Below are 26,216 nucleotides of genomic sequence, written 5' to 3'. Positions count from 1 at the left end.
GTCAGTTTCAATGGACTATGCTTTTTTTTACATGACTCCACAACTTTCATCTTTTATCATCACCATGCCAACCTGCTGAACTTTGTCTAGTTGAAAGGTCATCATCTTGTTCATATACATTCGTCATCTTGCATCTGATTGGCTAGCAGAACTGACCCTACCATCTGGTTGGTCAGTCCAACTGATCATGATATGATGGCAAATGACTTGCTGATCTTTGACTGGTTAGCGGAACTGCGCGTCCCATCTGATAGGTCAGTTCCAATTGATGTTTTCTCATGTCACCACTTGCCAATCACCGACAGGTTAGCATAACATGATCATTTGCCCATGAATACATGCTGCACCCGATCAGTGAGTGCCAACTGATCATATTTTGATGGCACGACTTGCTGATCTATGATTGGTTGACTGAACATCATCCACACCCCCATGCGGTCAGCATCTTGCATCCGATTGGTCGATTTCCACCGATCATGCTTTCGTGTCACGACTTCCCTTTCTTCTTCCCCTTCTTTTTGTCCTTCATCACTACCATACCAACCTGCTGGTCCGTGATTGGCTTATTAATGACAAGCACCCTACCTAGCGATGCCATCTCGGCCACTGTTCCTTTCACCAGCATCCCTCCCTCATCCGTCATAAGCAAAATCAGATTTTTATCCTTTGCGTTCTCTTCTTCTAAGCTATCAATATATGTTTTGACTGCTTGTACAGTTTGCTTTGAAGGGGATCGAGTTCTTTGTGACTTTGCTAGTCTCTTTGCTGGTGTTTTCTTTCTGTTTTCTGAGTCCTGCATGCGAGTTACGCCACGCGTCACAGCCCGTCCTGGTGTCATGATTGGCGTACGTGGCTTCTTTCCCGCTTCTGCTTCCGTCGCTTTCTTATCTGGTACCTGTGAGGAGATCAAATAATTTGAAAATAAAATCATTACAAAATCACGACCGTCCACATACTCCTGCAGGAATATATCAGCCTTTTCCGTGATCGAAGAAGTTAAAAAATTCAGATTTTGTGTACCAGTTAGTCATCACAATCTTTGACTTGCAGAGAATTGTAGGTACTTGACACCTTTTGCATGATCTGGGCGCCGTTTCATAAAGCTGTTCTTAAGTTAAGAGCAACTTTAAGAATGACTGGTGATCCTTTCTTGTGGTAAATGATATTCACCATGAAATGTTCATTGGTTATTTAGTGAAAAAGAAAGGTTCACAAGTCGTTCTTAAACTTAAAGTCGCTTTTAACTTACAAACAGCTTTGTGAAACACACCTCTGGTCTGAAAAAAACAATTATTCAAGTTAAGGAATAATTAAATAATCAAATAAATCATCAAAATCAAATTTGTTTCATGCTGGTTATGATGAAAATAGTGTCACAGATGAATATGATATAAAAAACATATAAAGAAAAGTAATAAATACAAAATACACAGTAAAATTCTCCATGTCAAATTGTACAGAAAACATCAGCACAAAATTAATAGTGCTTTATTACATGAATTAGAACATAATTCTGACTTTATGCATGTATAAGTATAAATCAATACCAATTGATGTGTTTTTTGGAGGATCTATATGCAATATTGAAGGTTATGTATGCTGTAGAAGAATCTACCAATGTAGAATCTTAAATTCCTTGTGGAAATGGATGTGGAATTACCTTTTCAGAGCTCACGATGGTCTTCACAACAAGGTTTGCACTCTCGGAGAAAAGCCAGGATAGTCCTTCCACCTTCTTCCTCTTTTCCTCCTCTTTCTGCTTCTCTTCTTCCTTCTTCTCTTCCTCCTCCTTCCTCTTCTCCTCCATTCTCTGCTGCTCCTCCTTCAATCTTTCCTCCGCTCTCCTCCTCTGTTCTTCCTCCTCTCTCCTCTTCGCCTCCTCCCTTCTTGCCTCCGCCACCTTTTCCACCTTCTCTCTTTCCATCCGATCCTTCGCTTCTTCCTCCTCTTCTTTCGTCAGAACCTGGAACCTCTCAAGAGCGGTGACGAGCCCCGAGGCCGAGTCAGCTCTTTCGATTTGTTCGATGAAGTGTTTGATAGGCACTTTCAGGGTCGACATGTTGGCTTCCACGACCTGGGCGAGCTGTTGCATGGTGTCCAGCAGTTGCTCGTGAATGATTTTCTTTCCTGTTGAAAAAAAAGAAGAGTCAGAAAATTTAGGCTCTGATACATACTGCTAACCACCGTAAGGACCAACTTGACTGAACCATAAAATGATAAAAGAATGGTATTTCCACATGTTCAGGGAGGACAATTTTTTTTAAACAGAAGAATGAGGAAAAATTAGAGTATTTCATATAGCAAAATACAAATTCAAAGAAAGAGTGAGGGACATCATCGACTGTCTGATTTGCATATCACCGAGTTGCGCATATAACTTTTTTTGTGAAAAATAAGCAAAATATTAAAATCTCATAACTTTCTTACTTTATATCCAATTCTGATGAAATTTTCAGCGTTATGCTTTGTTGATATTTCTCTCGATTCAAATCATGTCATGTATAGAGAGCAATAACTACAAACTTTACTTCTTTGGACTCCCAACCCATTTTTTGTTACTTTGTATTGTTATGATGTAGTGTTCTTTGAATATCATTGTATATTTTGTTCTTGCTTTTGAAAATAGTTGAATTAAATAAATAAATAAATGAAATTTGTTATCATAAAAAGACTTTATGAAACAGGACTCTGTTGCCAAAAGGATCCTCCTCTTGCTTATCACTTTTCCAAAACATCTGCAAGCTTTCTGTATTACCTGTGGCAAGTTTATAGATGCGGCATTTCTCCTCCGACAACTCGAACGGCGCCCTCGACGTGATGGGGACATTGAAGAACTTGTAAACAGAGGCGAGATGGACGCAGTAATAGCCCGCCCTCCCGGCGATACAGGAGCAGACGCCGAATTCGGAGTTGACCGTCAAGACTCCAAAGAGATTTTTATTCCTCGGGTTGACGTGGTATTCAGTTGGGCTGAGCTGTCATGGGAACAATTAGAATGATGATTATAATATTCCACATTTATTTAGTGCCTAACACATCGGAACAATGTCTCTAAGCGGTTTACAGTTGTGTTATTACCCCGGTCATCGGATCCTTGCATGCCCGCATACAATGTATGCACCTTCTCCACTCCCTGGGGAGCATTCCAACAAGAGTTCCAAGGCTCAATTGCTAGGCATACTACATAGGCTTTCGCATCCTACCGGGTACCCATTTAACACCTCGGTGGAGAGTGAAAAGAAACATGAATTGAGAATCAAGAGAGAAGGATACTGAACAGCGCTTATCTTCTAGCTCAATTGTTGGTAGAGAATTACTACTGATACACTTCAATATAACGCATGGTTTGCATAATGTCAGATTTTAAGTGTTAAAGCAAGTGGTTAAAGATTAAGGCTGTGATGAAACAATAAAGCAGAAGTGAAACAACCAAGAAACATGATGATAATTATGATGCTGATGATGAAGAAGATGATGATGCTAAAGAGTATGATGATGATGATGTCTTGTTAATCAGTTTACGCATCTGAAGGGGCTACCCTTGTAAGGAAAGTGATGATGATTTTGATGATAATGCTGCTGCTGATAATGATGATGAATAGCATATAGCACCATGTATATGTAAAGAACAGTCAACGGCACTGAAGGCCCCTTGAGTGACTACATGGGTTTACAAAAAAAAACACTTAAATAATTGCCTGCTTTGGCACTCCATCGATGGAAGTCACATGAACTTACCTGAGTGATGCCAGTCTTGGTTATATAAGGATCTAGGAAGATGGGGGTAAAAGAGAGGTCACTGGGGTCATTCTTACACCCCTCCTCCAAGTTTGTCTGGTAAGCTCCATCAACTCCATTCAGAAGAAAATGGGTCATCTAAAGAAAAGAAGTAAATTGTGTAATGACAGTTAAGTTATTCAACTATGTTTGGAAATTATAGTTAACATGGTCATCATCATCATCATCATCACCCCCACCATCATAACTACTACCATCACCATCATCATCACCACTACCACCATCGTTATCATCTTCACCATCAGTATCATCCTCCTCCTCTACTTCCAACTCTCCATCATCACCAATACCACCATCATCATCGTCTTCGCCATCACCATCCTACTTCTCATCATCAGCATCATCATCATCATCATCATCATCGTTGTTGTCTTCACCAACACCGTCATCCTCTAACTTCCTCCTCATCACCAGCATTCAAATTCCTCCTCCTTCTCCTCCTCATGATCATGATCATCATCATCTTTGTCGTCATTACCATCATAACCATCGTCGTCATCTTCACCAACACTGTCATCTTCCTCCACTTCCTCATCATCACCCCCATCTCCATCACCATCACCATCATCATCTTCGCCATCCTCCTCAGACCTCCTCCTCACCACCACCACCATCACCACCCCTATTCTTACCTGTAATATGTTGAAGTGTCTTCCCTTCATCAGAACCCTGTCTCTCATACAGTTCATGACCTTCTGCCAGGGGCACGACAATTATCATCATCATCATCGTCATCATTATCATCACCATCATCATCATCACCATCACCATCATCATCATCATCGTCATCATCATCATCTTCATCGTCATCATCATCACCATCATCACCATCATCATCATCATCACCACCACTACCATCATCATCTTCGCCATCACCATCACCATCATCCTCCTCCTCATCATCATCACCACCACCACCACCACCATCACCTCCACCCCTATTCTTACCTGTAAGATGTTGAAGTGTCTTCCCTTCATCAGAACCCTGTCTCTCATACAGTTCATGACTTTCTGCCAGGGGCATGACCCCACACCCATCGTGTGGATGGGATGGTCATCGGGCAGCATCCACTCGTTCCATCGGTTCACGATACCAGCTATCACAAACGGGGCAAACTCCCTGTACCTGTAAACAATAAACACTATACAATGAAACACAGACATAGGAAATTGTGGTAGGATGAAACCGACAATTCTATTAAAACATACAATCCATAATTGTAACATTGATGTTCATTCTTCCATTCCTATGTGTTTTATAATAATTGCAACTGATAGATGGTGCAATACAAGTGCATAATATAGGTAAATTTGCCTAACTTAAATTTCTCAGAACCATCGATATCTATTCCAAATTAAGCAAAAGTTTGGTTACCGCAACAAATACAAGTGGAATGCCTCTGGCCGTCTCACCTGCATCACTCAATTCAACATAGCAGTAGTGCTGACTTTGAAAACTACTTTAACTCTCACAAGGTGTTCAGTGATACTTGGTTACTCTTATTTCCATGTTTTATGAACAAGACCAATACACTTACAGAGATAGGATGGTAATTCAACAAATACCCCCAATGTGGCCAAAATTCATTGACCTCACATGACCTTTGACCTTGATCATGTGACCTGAAACTTGCACAGGATATTCAGTGATACTTGATTACTCTTATGTCCAAGTTTCAAAAGTCAGATCAATATACTTGCAAAGTTATGATGGTAATTCAACAGATACCCCCATTATGGCCAAAGTTAACTGACCTTTGACCCTGGTCATGTGACCTAAAATGCGCACAGGATGTTCAGTGATACTTGATTACTCTTATGTCCAAGTTTTATGAACTAGACCAACATACTTTCAAAGTTATGATGGTAATTCAACAATACCCCCAATTCGGCCAAAGTTCATTGACCTTAAATGACCTTTGACCTTGATCATGTGACCTGAAACTTGTACAGGATGTTCAGTGATACTTGATTACTATTATGTCCAAGTTTCATGAATCAGATCCAAAAACTTTTAAAGTTTTTATTGTAATTCAACAGATACCCCCAAATCGGCCAAAGTTCATTGACCCTAAATGACCTTTGACCTTGGTCATGTGACGTGAAACTCATGCAGGATGTTTGGTGATACTTGATTAAACTTATGTCCAAGTTTAATGAACTAGGTCCATATATTTTCTAAGATATGATGACATTTCAAAAACTTAACCTCAGGTTAAGATTTTGATGCTGATTCCCCCAACATGGTCTAAGCTCAGTGACCCTAAATGACCTTTGACCGTGGTCATGTGAAATGAAACTCTAATAGGATGTTCAGTAATACTTGATTAACCTTATGGCCAAGTTTCATGAACTAGGTCCATATACTTTCTAAGTTATGATGTCATTTCAAAAACTTAACCTTAGGTTAAGATTTGATGTTGACGCCGCCGCCGCCGTCGGAAAAGCGGCGCCTATAGTCTCACTCTGCTATGCAGGTGAGACAATAAAAGTACTTTGCATAACCTGGTCCGAAAATTTCCTTTGACTTGGTCAATTACATGTTAAATAGACAGTCTGCTTTACAGCCAATCAGAATCAAGATTATTATGGTAGTTGCCATAATAGCAAAGTAACAATAGCTGCAAGTCCTTTCTGAAACGGGTCCCAGATCTAACAAGAACCTGAACTACAGCACATTAAGTAAGCATAAATCAGAATCTTTCATGTAGTTACCAACACGCTAAAAGAGCAAAAGGAGAAATAACTTATTAAACCTGATTCTTACGTTTTATTGACCTCACTGTTGAGGATCTGGATGTGTATGCTGTTTAGCTCTTCAGCTGACTGGCTGTTTACCAAGTCCTTGACGAAACCAAAGATGGTAGCGTGGTGCTTGGTCTGGATCCGTCTCTTCGGATCAGCCATCCATCTCCACGTCATCGTGATCAGATGGTAGGGACTGATCAGGACATTGGCATTGGGAAAGGTCGCTTGGACGACCTCCAGCTTGAAGTGCTCTTCATCGGTCAAGAAGAATGATGGCCCGTCTCGTCCTCTGCATCCAAAGGCATCATCAGGAATGAGCATCTTGAAGAGTTCTAAGCCCTGTGTAATGAAGACCTGGTCCATAGACGACAGGACCAGGAACCCTAGAGGAATCCCTCCTGCGTTGGTCGGGACCATGAAGGACACCACGTAGCACATGACCTGACCAAAGCTCTGGTACGTCCCGTCGAGGATACAGAGTTCCCCTGCTGCGGGGAGATTCCCATGGGCCCGTCTCATGAGCGGGGTACAGATCGCGATGATCATATCGTCCCTGTCGCCCGTGATCCTCGCGAGGTGGGCATGAGCGGGGTGAACCTCGTTGACATGCTTCGATATCAGCTGCTCCAAGTCTTCATATAGCTCCTTCAGGTTCACCAGATTCTTCCGCTTCAGGTTCTTACCTCGGATGCGTGTTCTAAAACCATGTGCAAAAAAGTCTTTGGAATCTTCTTCCTCCTCCTCCAGTATTTCTTCCTCGGCAAACGTCTCGGATTCTTGGTTTGAATTGTTCAAGGTGGTGCTACCGAGGAGGCCGGAGCTGGCCATGACAGAAGACGTCTCCATGAAAATGATTCCTGAGTTTGAATTGTCCTTGATTACATCTGCTTCTATAACTGTGTTTCCTTTGGATATAAAAAAAAAATGGAGATTGTACAACTTGCATGCTTAAAAAGTAAAAAAAAAAAATAAAACTTCACTAAAGAAAAGGCATTTATTCCATTCTTTCAACACTTCATAGAAAATCTGCCTGAGTATACCACTAAAATTTTATTGCTTTGCAGTTTATGGGTAATATATCTGGATGAAACTAAATATTTCTAGTATTTTGACAATTGAAATAAATATAAACACTTGAGAATAGAAATACAGAAATAGAATACACGGGTCGTGTGGTCCAGTGGTTTGAGCAATGGACTCATAATCGTAAGGTTGAGAGTTCGAATCCCAACTCTGCCATTGTCTCCACTTTGATAAAAAGGCCCAAGAGTGATATCTGTCATCTATTATGTCAGCCACTATGGCTGATTAACCTAGACGTAAAATGTTTCCAAGGTAATTGGTTATATACCAGCTTGGCGTTTACCAGCAAAAGATGCTGTCCTGCCGAGTTCCTACGGGAGTTACCACAAACAGAAACACATACGAGAGATAGTTTGACACTTGCTGTAGGACAACAATGCCATGTTGGGATTTGAACATACGACCCTCTCAATACAAGGCAAGAGTCAGGACAAATACACCATAACATATATGACCTGTTGATGACTATCTACATGTACTATAAATAGCATAGAAAATTTCACATGATTATGGCCTTATTTCCCCTACTGCAGCTCCAACTGCCTCTGAATATTCTTGTGTTGGTGTAAGAATGCCCTTTGCACCACACTTCTGCGTACCTAATCGGTGCAGAAATGCCCTTGTGCAATGCCCTTATGCGTGCTACTAAGGGCGTTTCTGCGCGCATGCAATGCGCGAAAGTGTGGTGCTAAGGACGTTCCTGGTGGGTGTTTCATAAAGCTGTTCGTAAGACACAAATGACTTAACGCATGACTGGTAACCCTTTCTCATGCCAAGTGATATCCCTATGTAATTGAGTTAGGACCTAAGATCATGTTCCAGTCATGCGTAAAGTTGTGCATAACTTTATGATCAGCTTTATGAAACACCCACCGTAACTGACAAAACAATATCCTCAAAACTTATTTCTTTAGGGAAACCTTTCTCATCAAACTAACTCTAAATCTGCCACAAGTATTTTGCAGAATTTACAATCCACAATAATTTTTATACCCCATGATTTCTTCTGGACCAATTGTACACAATATCTGCAGAGCAAGTTTTAAACCGTTACCTCCAACATCAAGTTTCATGCGCTTCGTTTGAGGGACGTCTCCTTCTCCTTCATCCCCCTCCATGATGACCTCGGTGCCTAGACCGTTGGGGAGTCCACCGTTGGTAAGTGCACCGGTAGAGGACACCCCTAGGGTTGTGGCGCCCAAGGTAGCAGGGGTGCTGGTCTGGACCACGCCCGTGCTGCGTTGCTTGGAGGTCTTGACTGGTTTCATCAGGTGAGGCTTCCTCTCTCTGATCATGCGATAGAAAATCCTGGAGAATATCAAAGAAAATACCTTTCAGGGTTCCCAACAAATTCTCTGATTTTTCCCTGATGAAGCTTAAAGATAAATTCCAGTTTTGGTAACAATCTCAAAATGACTTTTTACAGAATCTAATATGACAACCCAAGTGTCTGTTTGTATGAATAAAAAATATGTGCCAAAGGATTCTGGAAGAAATTGTGTAATTGCTGAGAAATAAGCAAAATAAGCGCGGATTCGGTCACTTCCGTCGGGTCGTTATTCCAGCAATAATAATACACTGTCCCACGTGTGCCTATCTGTGTTGGTGATCTTCAGTGTGAACATTTTTCAGCGTAGATTTCAAGATTTCACAAAGTTCAGTTTATGTAACTGTACCAGATCTAGATCCTCGATGATATACTGACAATTAAGCCTTGTTTTACAGACTTTCTCATGAAATCAGTGTTTACTGCAACTACTGGAATTTCTCTTTAAAAAGTTCAATAACTGTCATTTGTTATCTGATTTATAATGAAATTTTCCGCATTTGCTCTGTGAATTTCACTCTATTTATTTAGATGTGAATATTACCTGTATACATAGGCCATATCCGGATTGTACGCCCTATCCATAATCATCCTTTCATAGTCTATTCCATACTCTGCCCAGCGCTTCCACTGGAAGAAACTCCATGCTGTGAGGGCGCTATGACCCGCTTTGAAGAGGTCCGTGTAGAACGCCTCCATCGTCTTGTCCACGGGACGAAAGCGAAGTGCGTACTTGCTCTTCGTCTCGTGGTTGTGTATGTGTGTGATTGAGATCATGGCCGGGTAGTCGGGCATATGGACGTCTCGATTCCTGATAAGAGAGACAGAGAATAATAATAACGAAATGAATAAAAATACACAAAAATACAATAATTTAAAAAAAATAAATACAAGAATAAATGCCTGTTGTGGTAACAATCTAAAAAGCTTTTGAACAAGACCTAATAAAATGACCATCCGTATGTAAACATTAAAAAAAGCAATATGATTAAAAAAGAAAAAGTGTAATCATTAAAAAATTGACAAAAAAATGCATGGTGTTTCAGCAAAACTATACACTGTCCCATATGTATTTGTCTGTGTTGGCTATTTTCAGTGTGATCATTTTCCAGCTTAGATTTCAGGATTTCAACAGAGTTAGATTTGGAATTTAACGAAATCTAGATCTACGTTGATATGGTAATATTTTGATTTTAAAGGCTTTTTCACGAAAGCTGTGTATGCTGCAAGCACAAATACTTTGCTGTCAATAATATGACTTTTACACCACTTAGAAAATGCATGTGGCTTTTAAATATAATATTTACAAGATAAATTTAGTATTTATTATATCCCTCCCCCCAAGCTACCTTTTGAATGGAACCCAGTACTGTCTTCCACTGACAAAAGGAAGTAACTCTGATTATTTCCATGAATTGGGTTATTTTCTCTAGGCTCTACATAATACTATAGTATTTTGAGTCACATAGCTCAAAATTTCTGAAATAAAGATGTTTCAAAAGCAAGTAACTCTATAATTTCCACATGAAATAATGACACAATTTCTTAATTACCAAAAAAAAATTATTGTATCCTTGGTCATTGCCAAGTTTCCTCCTTTTGTCAGTGGACAGGAATATAACTTATGGGGGCAATTTTCAACATTTTGGGGGTTAAATTTCCCTCGGCCCTTATGCATCCCCAAATCTTGCACCACTTACCTACTGAGACGATTCTTTGAGATTTCCTTGATGTACACCCTGATGGCAATGTTGAGCTTGGCCTGGCATCCGGTGTGCTGGGGACCGCGCCACGCACTGCTCCGATCCGTTAGGGATCTCTTCGGTGTTTCACTTTTCTTCCTTGGAATGATGTTGTGCTGGCACTTCAGGTGCCTCTGAAAAATTAGAAAGAAAATTTGTTTTACTTTAACAATATGAAATGCCCTAAGCACATTCCAACTTTGTTACCTCTCTCTCTTAGCTGATCCCTCCACTATTTGGAGATTCCATACAGATATTGAATTTTTTAAATAGATTTTTAGGGAGAGACAATTTTCCTCTAGGGAACATTTCTATCATACTTGTACAGCACAAATGGAACAAATAAAAAAATTAAAAACAAACACAAAAATCTTGATGGCCAATGAGAGAGGTCCTGAGGTCAATCAAAAGGGCATCGTTGGCTATGGCTTTGATGATCTCGTATTAATTCAACATGCCATGACAATGAAATACTGACTCAATAAACAGGGCTTATGTGGGGGGGGGTGGTGGTCTAGTGGTTATGACTCTAGTCTTTCAATCTGAGGGACGTGGGTTCGATTCCCAGCCATGGCATCTTTTCCTGCAGCAAGAAATTTACCCAATTTGTGCTGTTCTCAATCCAGGTGAGATGAATGGGTACCCGGTAGGAAGAAATTCCTTGAATGCCAGAGCGCCTGTAGGCAGCATGGCTATAACCGTGGTAATAATAATTATATTATTGTAATGCGCAGTTGAGTATATACATATCGAAATTGCACAATATAAATGTACAACTATTAATATAAAATTGTTTATAATAAACAAACACAAAACATTGCTGCACATAACAAACTATTATGTTACCGTCAGCTGTAATCCCAGTTTTGACTAGCTTTAATAGTTGGGGACAGCCATCCAATAAGCTTTTGAACTACATGTACATCAAATTTGGCATCACATGAATGAAAATTAAATTGCCTGTTTTTAAGAATTCAAAGGTCGTTATTATAATGCAGAGTTATCACAATCAAAGGTCCTTATAAAACGGACCTGAGATTTGGAAGAAAAATGTTGCAACAGCTTGAACTGAAATTTCCATTCTTACTTGGTAAAGAATGCGGACAGCCTTCGACTTGCGATTGCCACGACCAACCCGATACTGGGTAAAGCTGACCTTCTGGTACTCCTTGATCCATCTATCCATCTCCTTTTCAGTCTTGATGGGTAAACGAAAACCAATCTTAAACTGGTCTGGCTTATCTGGATCTGGAATCTCGATGGCGCAGACGTGGTAGTCGTAGCCCTTTGGGAGTAGTGCCTGAGGTTTCAGTAAAAAAGGAAATATGATATAGTTCACCAATAATTCAAATTAAGCATACTTGTTTCAAATTGTTCCTCTCATATTACTCTTTCCAATAATATTGCTTGTCTTCTTGGGTTTTGGTTTCCTTTAAATCAACTTGGCAATTGGTCCACGGAAAAATTGCAATTTATCAACATTTTGATAATCGTATTATTTCTAATACAGAAGTGCTGTAATTGATAACCTCTTTATCGCTAGTCCTGTCAATAACTGCATGTTTTTCCCACTTAGCAATTATCAATAACCTTTCTCTTGTTATCAATTATACCCGCTGTTATGTAGCGACAGTGATTTTCCGCGATGGCGGAAAACGGACAGAATTCACGGAAACAGCCTTGCGAAACAGAAAGTGGCTTTCTCAACGGAAAATCACAGAAAACATATTTTTCTTCAAAATGCACAGAACAGAAACAGAAATCACACAAAAATCTCAACAAAATACAAATCATGATGATCCAAACATCCTGACTGCCCTCAACTCCATCACTCGATGGTATCAAAAACATTTATAAGTGCAAGCTCAATTTAGCGACCAAAACAAAGTAATGTAGAAGCAATACGGCCGAGTGTCGCTGCCCTCTACGTTCAAAGACAGCACGAAATCCAAATTGGTGGATAGGTGACAGTCATTGACTGCTCAGTAGATGTCCAAAAAGCCCCCAAATCATCAATAAAATTTCATCCAACCCTAAAATAATGCTAATAACATGAAAGGTGAGGATGTATTCATGCTAAATGTTTTTTACAATATGTTATGTACTCATTCAGATTCAATGAACACAAATTTTTAAACGTTGTTGGTATAGTGGCAGATTCAAATTTTGACCATCGCGAGTATTGTGACATCGCTAATCAATGCAATGCTTATCGATTTTCAATAAACAGAATTGTCACCTATTAATAAAATGTTCTTTAGTAGATAGTTGACGATATCGGTAAGATACTTTTAGCAATATATCGACAGAATTTTCTTACCGATAACAGCACAATAATACAGTAGTTATTCGGAACCTCAAATGAACCAATTCAATATGTTTATATCATTAGAAAATTTGCAAACTGCTGTTTTTTTTAATACATACATCAGTCATAAGCTGTGTGGTAGCCTTTTGTTGATGAATTCATTAATAGGCCCACATCAAAAGTTGGAAAACCTCTTGAATGATTCTCACCCAAATTTGAGGATGATCCTTGTCAACATCCTTCAGAGGCCCTTTGCAGGCTGAGGACATCCTCATGGAAAGATGACTCTCACCATGGTAACCCCCAATCTCTCCTTCTCCTGCTGTAAAAACTTTTGGAGTTGGTTTCTGGTTCCGATCAGTTCCTCTCAGTTCTAAATTGCTTTCTGCATCCATCTCCCAGTTGCCTTCAAGTTCAAGAATGTTGTCGCTGCTGCTTTCGGGATTATCAGTAGGCGATACTGTCCTCTGGCTTTGTTGAATGCTACCACTGGACCCATGCGCTTCATCAGGTGTACCTATACCCTCCTTCAAGGTCTGGAGAATGATGTCTTCGCTGCTTGAACGGTTGTCTGCAGTCATCGCTGTGGCGTTACATGTTTCTCCATTAGGTTGATCTGTGCCATTGGTTAGGTCTTGATTTATTGTGGCCATGGTTTCTCTAAAAGGGGTATCAATCAAATCAAATACATTGATGGCACTTGTTCACTGCTACCACCCTGCCTGTGGGGAATCTACAGGTAGGACTATGGTATGCCAATGTTGTACAGAGCACACACTTTAAAAATCATTAAAATATCACTTTTGTGACCAAAATTACTAATTTCCATACTGTTGCAATTTATTTTTCATTAGTAACTTGGGAATAATTTTTCAATTCACCAGAGTGCTCAAAAACTTGAATTTTGGGCATATTTTTTGTACGCCCTCTATTAGTGGAAAGAAATATGGCAAGAAAATTTTCATTTTTTGATCTCTATTTTTAATCAAGAAAAAAATAATTTAAAGAATCAAATTTAAATAAGAGTCAAGTTGTATGAATAATAGGTGTAATGGAAACTGTCAGTGTAAAAAAATCAAGCATTTGCCCCAAAGAAAAAGAGAAAATAAGCCAACCATTGTCACCCTTATTTTGCCACACATGGAGATATAAGTGAGAACAAGGTTATATCATAACCTTGTTCATTGAATGAGTGATTGATGGTTAAAATGGGAACACAACAATGTGAACTGTATAGCTGTAGGGATATCAAAGCTTTGGGAAAGATAAAAATAATCGCTTGGACCCCGTTTCATGAAACCCTTACTCAAGCTCGGCGTCTCTATGAGAGACAAGGTGGACAATTATCTGTGGACTTTGCAGACATCTGCAAACTGACGCCACAATATTACGCCCATCTGGAATTTGGTTTAGACCAAAATGCTGCATGATGATTGAGCAACATACACACGCATCTGTTCAGAGGATTTATTTTCCAGTTTTGACCTTGGCGTCAAGTTAGAGTTATGACTACAATGAATCAGACAAATGCCCGTATGGGCATATTTTTGTGTACGCCCTCTCTTGGTGGAAAGTTATATGGCAAGAAAATTTTCATTTTTCAATCTCTATTTTTAATTAAGAAAAAATAGTTTTAAGAATTAAATTTACATTTAGAGCCAAGTTATATGATGAATAGCTGTAATGAAAACAGTGTAACAGTGACAATGTAAGAAAATTAAGCATTCGTCCCATAAAAAAGAAATTAAGCCAAACATTGCCACCACTATTTTGTCACACATGGAGATGTACTGTACTGTGTCACTGAGACTAAGTGAGAACAAGGTTATAAATTAACCTTGTTCATTGGATGAGTGCAAGAACCCTCATTATCTCCAATCACATTAAGAAGCTGACCTACATGTAGGTGAAGCCAATGTACTTCAATAATTAAAAATTTTGAGAAGACCCCCGCTTTATTTTCGTCGGGGTGCGAAAGCGCATTAGCGCCATTGCCTGGCGATCTCCAACAAAATTTACGCTTGCCCCACATGCACTTATCTGTGTAATGTCGAGTTGCTTAGCTTTAGTTGATATGATTTTCGTTCAGTATTATTACGACTATCCATCTTTTAAAAGGTTTGCCTTTCTTATAATATGGAAAAATACAAGGTTGTCCACAGCCAGATCTATTTATGCGTAGATAAAATGGAGAATATAAACTATTTGTTCACCTTAATTTTGAGGCCGACTTCTTCCCTGATATGAATTTTTAAGATCAAGCTGAAGTCGAAGATATAGGTACCGTACTCAACGTAGAGGGCCGGCCGGCAGCACAGCAACATACACATCACACACACACACACAAAAAAAAACCCCCAGATCCAGTACCTCTCAGTGCAGGGCAAAACCACTGATCTCACCCGGTCAAGGAGGCAAAAACCCCGAGCAAAAAACATGTTCAGATCAGTGGGCAACCACTGATTGTATACCAGTATTGTAATAGTGTCCAGATGCATAGGCGGATCCGGGGGGGGGGGGGCGAGGGACCCGCCCCCCCCCCCTATTGGAGGAGCAAAAAAATTGAAAAAACAGGGGGAAAGAAAGAAAAAAAAAGAAAATAAAGGAGGAAAAATAAGAGTAGGGAGTGATGAAATAAGTTTAGGGAATGACTTGAAAAGTGATTTTGAAAAATATTTCATGGATCAAAAGGACCACTATTAAATTTTCGCTCGCGCCTCGCGCTTGTATAGTCTCACGGTTCGATGAGATTCACATCTTGCTCAATAGGCTGATATAATGTAGCTTAAAACATCAAGTTTTGAAATCAATATACAAAACCTATTTCAGCTTGGACATCGAGCTTTTATCATTGGCGGCGGAAGCCAAAAAATTTAGGGGGTGTCCACCTGAAATTTTGTGATGGACACATGTAAGAAATTGGACAAGCGCCCCAAAAAGTTTTGACAAGCAAAAAAAAAAAAAAAAAAAAGCCTCAATTTTAGGGGGGGGGGACGCAGGAAAAAAATTGAAAAGCCAAAAAAAAAGGTTATCAAAAAAAAATTTAGGGGGGACCGTCCCCCCACCTAAAATTTAGGGGGGGACCCGTCCCCCCCCCGCTTCCGCCGCCTATGGCTTTTATTATTTTGTTTGATTTACAAATTGATTTTTTAAAATCAAGTAGACCCGGCCTTCGTTCAGGGAATGTTCACCAGTTCCAACGAGAGTGAAGAGATCCTGGGTGACAGATCTTTTTCTGTTGCTGGTCCCCGGACATTAAGTCTTCCACATAATTGAAAACTTACCTCATGAAGGAAGCATTTCCTTAATTGTTGTTGGATCTAATTTAATTTTGACGACCAACTTAAACTGATTGTGTATTTTTTCTTGTCAATTTGTTAAATTTTAGTGTATTTATTAATTTAATTTTCTGTATTGTAAGTAGTTGATTGTGCGCCTCGAGCGTCATAGACAGATATGTGCGCTATAATACAAATCTTAAATTATTATTATAAGTGCTCTAAAATGTCCGTTTTATGTTATCATTTGCAGCTTTTTGCGCAGCTGTGCGCTCGCATTATTTGATTTGCCATGTAGGCCTATACTTTGTCTTTGCTTATTCTTTACGATTCTTTATATTCTATAACTAGTTAAAATACCCCTTTAATGACGGTAAGTTTACCAAAAAAATTTGTTTTGATTCTGAAAGGGCACTATATTGGGCATACGGCAGAATTATGAATGGGCACTCTTAGTAAAAAAAAAATGGCATGAAGAGAAGCATAATGATGGTAGGCCTATTTAAAGTGAAGTCCATCCCGGAAAAAGATGAATTTAATCATTGGAGAAAAATCAAAGGTATTGCATAAAATGCATAAAGGCGCTGGAAATTTGAATAATTTATAATATGAACAGTACAGTGAATATGCTATTGATATTTTAGTATTTCATTATTTGAATTATACAAACAAAATTAATATTTCAATATTTACATGTCAGATTTGACAATAGGACCAGGACGCTCTTGATGGATGTAACTAGTAAATCATGGGCGAAAATGTCACCAAAGTTATAGGGGGAAAATTAGCTGGAAACTTTGAAAGAAAAAGAAAGAAAAAACCCAAACAGATTATCACCCAATAAGTAAGGTCATTCCCCCCCCCCCCCCCCCCCGGCAAAAAAAAATGATATTCCGATCTAAAGACGGGCGTGTATATTGTGAAATGGATATATGGATCGGAATGAATAAATAGTGCGAGCGCGAGGCGGAACTGATATTATAGTTTGATCTAGGACCGGGATATTTGAAAGACATAATGTCATCATTATATCTTCCTAAGCTCGAGGTGATACTTGTCGATATATTCTAATCCGAAAAAGGGGACAATTTGATAATTAGGACAGATTCGCGGATATAATATCTTTTTATCAATCTAAAGTCTGATGAGAGCGCGAAATTTATTGATTTGCCTGAAAACTGGACGTTTTAAGCACTAAATGCATGGGTTGATATATTTTTAACAATCGATGTGAGCGCATTTTTGATCAACTGTCATGGAAAGTTTTTTTTTTAAGTAATTTGTTAGAATTATTATTATTTAGAAATAACTCGCCTGGATCCGCCTACGGAAAAAGGGTCCGCCGGAAAAAGCTAGGGTTAGCCATTTTGGGCAGAAAAGAATTTTATGCCTATATGATGAGATTCCTGAGGAAATGTATAGGCCCTACATTAAAGGGATGGTACAGGTTGAAAATATTTATATCTCAACTTAAAGACAGTAAAATTCATGGAGCAAAATGCTGAAAATTTGATAAAAATCGGATAACAAAATAATGAAAAAGTTATTGAATATTATTTGCATTATTCAGGTGAAACATTTCTATAGGCATGTATATTTTTGAATATTCATTACATGGGTTGATGATGTCATATCCCCACTTGCTCTTTCGTAATACGAAATTAGGTGTATCAAAAAAAACTAAGAACTAAAACATTTTAATTGACAACTGATTTAGTGCATTATTTATTGCCGCAACTTATTTCATCATGATGGAGACACATCACTTACACAGGTTAGGTATGAAAATATGAAAGTTTTATGATTTCATGTATTAACATAAGAAAAGGGAAAGTGGGGATGTTACATCATTAGCCCACCAAATGAATATTCATGACGATGTGTATACAACTTATTTCACAAAATATTGATAAACTTTGAAATTCAATAAATTTGTTATCCGATTTTGATAAAATTTTCAGAAATTTTCAGCTAGATATGAATATTTTCAGCCCGGACGATCCCTTTAACAAAAGATGAAATGTTATATATGGAATCATTTCCCGTACGTGGAGAAATATCATGATTTTTATAGTACTATATAGATAGATCGATGAAAAAAATAGATTTTATAATGTGTTCGGTTAATTTGCTGATTTCTGTGTAACATTACATTTTTTTTTCATTTTTGCACTGACGGAATTACGATGGGGGGGGGGCAGAACGATAGGCTTGCCACCCCAATATTTTCATTGGTGGGGCGATCGTCCCCTTTCCCCAACTCCCTCCCCCAAGATCGCGCCTCTGCCGTTGCCCCATTGAGTCAAATGTGTATTTTATCGTAAAAACTCAACTTACATTCCCCATTCCCTCATAAACACGTGTGAACCGCGTGGGATAATTATCCAAATTTGGTACAATGTTTATTTTAATGATCGCTCTTTATTGGTTAAGCACGGCATAGAATCACCTTTGACCCATATGAATTATTCATCTTTACTCTGATTGGTCAGTATCGCCGGTAATCAGAAATAAGAATGAATCGCCGATCGGCGCGGCGCGACTACTATATACTACGCGTGCATAAATTATTATGGTATGAGAAATTGGATACTGTAGTATTTGTGGAAAAACTGAATCTTGTTGAAGAAGAAATCCGCCATTTGTAGACTATATTTGGGTAAGTTAATTGACTTAGATGTATCTTGATATTGTTCTCATGCACTATAGACAAAGCTTAGTTAATTCTATGTTACTTTTGGCCAAAATTGCACCGGTATTTTTGAGTCGAGTACGGTACCGGTAATGCGGTATGGTTTCTCTCGGAGTTCGTGCATGTGATCATGAATGGGATGCATGCAATAACGGTCGGTAGCGCGGGACTGAGCCACGTCCCAATGGCAATGGAACGGTATGAGACCTGCCATGGTGCCCGCTCCAGCCGGCTGGCCGCTATCGTTTACCGTTGGCGTTAGACTAGAGCCACGAGCCAGGCCAGGTTCGTTGGAGCCAGGCCCTTACCCTGAAATATTTTTATTTTCTCGTCATTGTCATGTGAAATGAAGTTTCATTCCTCCGTTGGAGCCAGGCCCTTAGGCCTTACCCTGAAATATTTTTATTTTTCTCGTCATTGTCATGTGAATGATCAATGAAGTTGATGAACACATGGAATTCCATTAATTATTTTACCATTTTGTGCTTCAGGCAATGAGGTCCTAATCATCAAAATTGTAAAAATTGAAATATTGTATAATTCAAACAATAAAAAAACAAAAGAAATAGTGAGTGAGTGACGTCATCGACTCTCTCATTTGGATGTAAGTGGCTCGTTCATATCACTATTTTTTTTAAAATAAGCGAACGAAATTTTGAAATGTCATAACTTTCTTATTTTACATCCGATTTTGATGAAATTTTCAGCATTGTGCATTTGTGCTTGTCTGATTCTTCTCTATTGATTTAAATCAACATTTTTCTGAGGTGGACTTGACCTTTATAGAAAAGATCGCGCCAAAATTTCAGGGAAAAAAGCAGTAGGCCTAGGCCTAGTGTGCGCGCGGTGACACGAAGTCTGCATATTGTAATATCACATTTTGTGAGCGCAGCTAAATAAAAGTTACAGCTAGAAAGAGACAGGAGTGGTGATTGTGGCAGTTAAGAATGGATTATTTCAGACAGAATGCATGGGTTTGAAATTATAAAGGAGACAAATTGTCGAGGGGGTAGGAACGATCACCCCTGAAATTAATATATCTATTATAAAATGCTCCCCCAGTAACGCAATGCAAAATTTAAAAGCATTAGAAAATTAAATCTGACAATCTGACATAGAAATATTATGAAACATATATTTTTTCGGTGCACTCTGCACACAAAGTTCTTTTATATAATTTGATGTGTAGAGTGATCACCAAAAAAGATATTTTTTCACTCCTCCCATCCGAAACATATAGATTGACTGGCATGCATAATAGATAGATTAAGGATAACCTTAAAGTTAAAGCATTCAGAGTTGAAAATTGTAATCATTGGAACTATAACCAGTGACAAGGGTAAATATCTTTTGAATAATATAGAAGAGTTACCCATGATACCTAATTCCATTCTTTTTAATAGCTGTTTGTGCTTTTTTAGATTTATTATTTTCTTCCTCTCCTTTTTGTCTTTTTAACAATATCATGACAAATAGATAACCAATTAAATAACTCACGAGCATGTGTGATGATTTTAATTAATCCAAACAAAAGATGCTTTTGAAGTGTATTTTCACAGAAAGTTCTGAAGAAATTGTTGTTTAATCATTGTTAGTAAAGAGAGATATAGATGAAATTTAAAGCTGGAAAAATGAAAGAAAATTATAGGAAATTCTGCAGACAATAGTTTCTTATTGACGTTTGCATCTACTAGAAAAAAGTGCAGCCATAGTCATCCCCAACTTAACCTGTCCTTAATGCAGTGTTAAATGTTTGTGTTATCTTTGAACAAAATTTTAGCTAACACCATTTTCAGAATACCAAATTTTGTGTTATCAGCCTTAACAGGACGTATGGGGTTGCGTGTTGTGCACTGCGTATTTCATGACCATACGCGGTGTTATCTCTTGGGCCACATGTTTTTCATGCTAACACAATTTTCAGAATACAAATCGTGTTTGCTAATACCGTTTTTGTGCTAACACAGTTTTCAGAATACCGCCTTAGTAGACTATTAAGCCTTTTGACTCTTGTAAGTTGTATTTTGTAAACTAAATGTAATTATAAAGTTATAGAATATAGGAAATACAATCAAGAAAATTTGCTCTTGCTATTCCAAATATCAAAATTATGATTATGATAAAATTATTTTATAAATACCAACCGTTTTTTTTGCATCGCACCTGCCACACACCCCTCAACAAAAAACAATTAGTTTCGTGCATGAAAATATACATCACGATTCCGGACGTGCGCCGTGCCAGACGGGTAAAGATATCAGTTGATTCTCAACAAAAGCAGTTGAAAAAAAAGTGAATGAAAATTAGTTAATTATGGTACCTTTCATCTGTTTTTTCTGGGAATATATTGTATAAAGGGGGGTTAATTATGTCTGTGCAGGCTAAAAATTGAGAAATTGAAGAATTTGAACATTAACGGGCGCAGGCACATCCATAAATTGCATAATGAAGCCATAGACTAAAAACAAATTGAATGTTGACATTTATTCACCAGAGTTTATTAAGGTATAGATCAATGCTTTTCATCCTAGAATAGAGCTACAGTAAGTCTGAAAATATTTATATCTGAACTAATGTACTAGTCAAAAGCTCACCGAGCTGAATTTCATCAAAATCTGATAACATTAACAACAATATTTGAATTCATTGAAGTTTTAAAATGTTCAAGCAGTAATTTGTGAAATTAGACTTTAAGACATGTATGCATGTCATCATGAATATTCAATAGATTGACTGATGTCCCCATTTTCCCTTTTCTTTATGAAATAAATTATTTCATAATTTCATATGTACATGTATTTATAGAACAATTTAAGTTGTACATGTACATGTAGGCCTCTACTTCAGGGTTTCCACATGTATATGTTCAGGCCTACATGTATATGTGTAGTAGCCTCTTTTTGTAAAGGTGGCCCTTAAGTTCAACTACATTTATCCAGATACTTTCTATCAACTTTAGAATTTTAATGATAGTTCCTTTATTGGGCCTAGGTAGAAAGACTAACTCTTCCTGGTGTGAAGTTATGCATAATGAGATACATGTACTACAACTCAATGGATAGTCTTGGCTCAGACTGCATAGACCACGCCTGAAGGAAAGTTGAAGGAAACAAATAATTAAGAAGCATTTAAAACAAGTTATAAAGGAGGTAGATTTCATTATTATGTTACATAAACCACATTACAGTATGTACCTCAATATGAGCAATCAGTTCTTTTCTCTGGCAGAAATTGATTCTCAGTTTTGATCAAAGACTGCAACAAGTCTGTATTGAGAGACTACCCAGCCTTGCACGCAGTGTGCACAAGTTGTAAAGGCCAGACAGTTCACAGTGGTGCGATGTGCTCTGAAAGCCGGGTGTCGCGGTCCAATGGTCTGCCTAGAAACAGGCAATTATTGATCAGTTTACAAATCCATACAAGATTTGTCTGCACCTTTCATTCATTCACCATTCATTCTCACTCTCTTCTCTCTTCCACAACAGCTCTCGGGATATAGTCCGCTACCATCAGAAATAAACATCACAACATCCCTAGATCCTATCCCTGTTCATCATCGTCTTGTCTCATCCGAGTTCTGGATGAGAGGAAGAATTTCAGCCATCATCTTGCCAGTCAGTGAGGGGGAGAGAGAGCCTTGAAAGAGTCCTGTGTTGATCAGAGGAGTTTGAATCGTGAGCCTGGACCTTGTATCTCACAGGCCAAACCGTACTGTTTACCATCATTTGTTGTGTTGCAAGCTCAGGACATATTTTCCGGAGGCGGAGATATTATTGGAATGGGTGACATTCAGTGAGTAATATTTTCATATTTCTTATTCTTCACTTTTATCTTTTGTTGTATGATATGCTCCATGATTTGATAGGAACCCATATCTTAGTATATACATGTTGATGTAGATGTGTAAAACGATTTTGAGGTGATTGTGCATTAACTTTGTATTTGAACAGGCCTGAAAAATTAATTTACAATTTTTAAATTACATTTTAGTTTGTCTTTATACGGTATGGTATTTGGAATATCTGAATGTACAAGTAGTTTCTGTACTGTAGGCACCATGCTCCTATCCACTCAAATTTTCTTGATTTCGACGGCTCATATGAAACATATTTGGATCTAACTCTTATTTTCACAGCCCCAAAACATGCACAATGTTCGTCATTTAAACTTGACAATTTTTTTACTGTTTGTGTAAATACCTGTTTCACAATAATGACTTCTGCGATGTCGTCTTGTTGATGAGTGTGATGTAATTGATACATTTTTAAATATTTGGATCTTTATCTCATATATATTTTTTCAATGAAGTCACACGGAACCCAAAGAAAAGATAGAACTTCCATATGTGGACAGGTACATAATTCTTTCATGTTTTTCCCAAATGATTTTGTTGTTTGTCTTTGTTGTAACTTTTAAAAGCAATCATCCCTGGGCAGTGGGCACAATTTCCCTTGCATACGATGTATCCCAATTAAAACAGCTTGCACACTAACCACATATAATTTGTTGCAAATATTGGTTGAACATTCACTTTAAAAATACACAGTATTAGATTCAGTGTATTAAATTAGCCACAAATTTCCCTCTTGTACATGTATAGGTATCTACCCTGCTTGCTGCAGAGCTATTGGTTTGAACTTTGAAGAATCACACAAATTTATGCAAAAAAAAATGTGATAATTTTATGATCATTGTTGCATAGACTGTTTACTACAGGCATGATATAAAGTGAACGCATTCATCATGTTGAAAGTGCTGCCAACTGTTCCCTTTTTGCAGCATTTTATACTGCTTTTGATATAAAAATACTGCTTTTATATGAAAATACATTCTCCTTAAATTGTAATTGGTTAACATTTCTACCAGCAAATGTACATGTAGTTTTATATAAGACCTGAATATTTTTTGCATATTTTTGCTGCGTATATGTTTGTAATAGGGCTGTGGCTCTGTATACATGTTCATGGAGCTTGATATTGGACATACATGTACATGTACATTGTAATCTGTAAACTGCGCCATTTAATAAAAAAATTAAAATGAATTATCTTGAGTCTGCACTTTATTTTATACATATATAACCTTTAGAAATGTATTAGAACAACAATTATATATTTGCAGCATAAATCTTAGAGCAAACAAAATAATCCAAAAGAAAAGCAATATAATTGAAGGTTTTATCCACCTTCCTTGTATATGATGATATCAAACACAAAATAGACCATTAATATGGCTTTACAGTATACATACATGTTTATATTTCAAATCTTCAAAAAAGCAAATTGAATTCTGCTGAAGTAATCACAATCAAGTAAAAGAACATTTTAGATAACCTTTGAAAATAGAGTTTAAAGGTAAATGCTAGTTTTGGTAACGATATCAAAATGAGTTCGTACAGAATCCAATGAAATGACCACTAAAGTGTCTGTTTGTATAAATAAAACGCATGTGCCAAAGGATTCTGGAAGAAATTGTGTAATTGCTGAGAAATCAGCAAATAAGCACGGGATTCGGGTAGGGCGTCGGGCCCGACGCCCTAAGCAATAATTATACTTTGTCCCACGTACGCTTATCTGTGTTGGGGATTTTCGGCGTGAACATTTTTCAGCGTACATGTAGATTTCAAGATTTCACAAAGTCCAGTTAATGTAACTGTACCAGATCTAGATCCTCGATGATATACTGGCAATTAAGCCTTGTTTTACAGACTTTCTCATGAAATCAGTGTTAACTGCAACTACTGGAATTTCTCTTTAAACAGCAGATAATATTTCAAAAGAAACAACGCATGGATTGAACTTGTTGATTCAAGTAAAAGAAATTAGCAATTATCTAACCTTTGAAATCAGCATATTTGAACAGCAAGTAATATTTCGGATAATTGCTCATATCTCTGATAATTGTGTTGGTCCACCTCATTGAAGTAGTGAAAATAAATTGGACTATCACCTGACAGATATCCTATAAACCCCTGAACAGTAGAGTACCTAATGTCGGAATTATGATGCAGGGGCGACGCACGATTTCACCCTCATGACTGTTCAAATCACCCCTAAAATTCCTGAAATGGAATGCTTTTGGGAGAATGCATTTTCTAAAATTGCCCCATGGTCTGTGACGTGTACATGTATGTAAGAATTTTTTTTTTTTTTTTTAGAAATCAACATTGGCAGAAAAATGAGATTTGCTTTCACAGTATGTATTAAATTGCCCCTTAAGCAAGAAAAAGAGTAGACCTTGAAATGAAAGAAAAAGCCCCTCCAAATTAAGCAATCGCCCCAAGGTGGAGAAAAAAATAGCCCCTAGATATGTTTGTCGACCCTGAATGACAAAGTGTTTTTAATGTCAAAGTTGATGGACATGAATGCTGTACACTTTTATGCACTGTATTGAATGTACATTGTACATGTATCTGGAAAGTACATTGACATCATTTTTTTTAACCCAGGGATTGACTGTGCAAACCATTTCCTTCAATGATGAATGGATGAAATAATGGAAAATTTGATGGATCCCAGGGTTCAAATATATAAATGTCTCATTTGTTTTTCTGCACTTTTGTAGTTTGTTCTTGTCATTGCAACCATCTGTTGTCTCTAAAGGGCCATCTGCACCATCCCGAGTTTTCAAATTAGCGCGTTATTTCTGATCCGGCAAATTATCCCGATCTGAACAATCTCGAGATTATTTCCAGTGGAGACGCAATTATCGCGCTAGTTCGTGGGATTAATCTCGAGATTGCAATCCCAAGTCAACTTGGGATTATTTGCAAAATAGCGCGCTATTTTACGAATTATCACGCTAATTTGTCGGTGCAGGCGCACTCGGGTTTATTCATTCGTGGCGCCAGACCATAATGCATCGATGCCTCGCTCGAGCAGGAATCGCTCTTCTTGTGATGGTGGAGACGGGGTTTCTTAAATCTCGAGATTAATCGCAAAGAGGGCCAATCGGGCTAAAATCTTGAGATTGAGCAAACTCGGGATGGTGCAGCACCGCCTTATAAAATGCAGATTGCAGAATGATATAATTTGTGTGAGTTTGACAATTTGCATACATGTACACTGACCGAAAAAAAGGAAACCAGGATTCCCATGGATTTCTTTTTTACAGAGGCAAATGGAATTATGATATCTGATTTACATAATCATACATGTATAATTCCTGTTCTCTATATATTATATACTAATGACTGTATTTCCAATATTCCGTCGGTTCGTATTTTGAAATATGCCGATGA

At 38.0% G+C, this 26,216-nt stretch overlaps 2 protein-coding genes across 5 annotated transcripts in view; one reads left to right on the top strand and one right to left on the bottom strand.

Annotated features, from left to right (window-relative positions):
• Positions 1-141: 141 nt before the first annotated feature.
• Positions 142-15,291, bottom strand: LOC121405832. Of its 2 annotated transcripts, XM_041596799.1 has the most exons (13): positions 15,220-15,291; positions 13,216-13,666; positions 11,786-11,998; positions 10,657-10,832; positions 9,501-9,767; positions 8,684-8,937; positions 6,566-7,451; positions 4,807-4,924; positions 4,431-4,490; positions 3,739-3,876; positions 2,756-2,975; positions 1,661-2,127; positions 142-895 (listed from the first exon to the last, which is right to left on the bottom strand). In XM_041596799.1, the coding sequence occupies exons 2-13, from the start codon at positions 13,657-13,659 to the stop codon at positions 488-490; spliced, it is 3,651 nt and encodes a 1,216-aa protein (XP_041452733.1). In that variant the 5' UTR covers positions 13,660-13,666; positions 15,220-15,291; the 3' UTR covers positions 142-487. The 2 variants fall into 2 exon arrangements, with proteins under 2 accessions (XP_041452733.1, XP_041452732.1); XM_041596798.1 differs by lacking the exon at positions 4,431-4,490 and having other exon boundaries at positions 4,747-4,924.
• Positions 15,292-18,830: 3,539 nt separating this feature from the next.
• The window catches only part of LOC121406333 (mitochondrial glutamate carrier 2-like), a 44,638-nt gene continuing 37,252 nt past the window's right edge, over positions 18,831-26,216 (top strand). The window contains exons 1-3 of one of the 3 annotated variants that reach the window (XM_041597359.1): positions 18,831-18,943; positions 22,462-22,768; positions 23,285-23,329. In XM_041597359.1, coding sequence (XP_041453293.1) covers positions 22,755-22,768; positions 23,285-23,329 — 59 coding nt within the window. In that variant the 5' untranslated portion in view covers positions 18,831-18,943; positions 22,462-22,754. Of the gene's footprint in view, positions 18,944-22,287; positions 22,769-23,284; positions 23,330-26,216 lie in introns of those variants that run through there. The other 2 variants (XM_041597361.1, XM_041597360.1) reach the window with 2 other exon arrangements.

Source organism: Lytechinus variegatus, chromosome 19, assembly GCF_018143015.1.
Source record: "Lytechinus variegatus isolate NC3 chromosome 19, Lvar_3.0, whole genome shotgun sequence".
Taxonomy (NCBI): domain Eukaryota; kingdom Metazoa; phylum Echinodermata; class Echinoidea; order Temnopleuroida; family Toxopneustidae; genus Lytechinus; species Lytechinus variegatus.
This window is presented reverse-complemented; position numbering and strand designations above follow the sequence as displayed.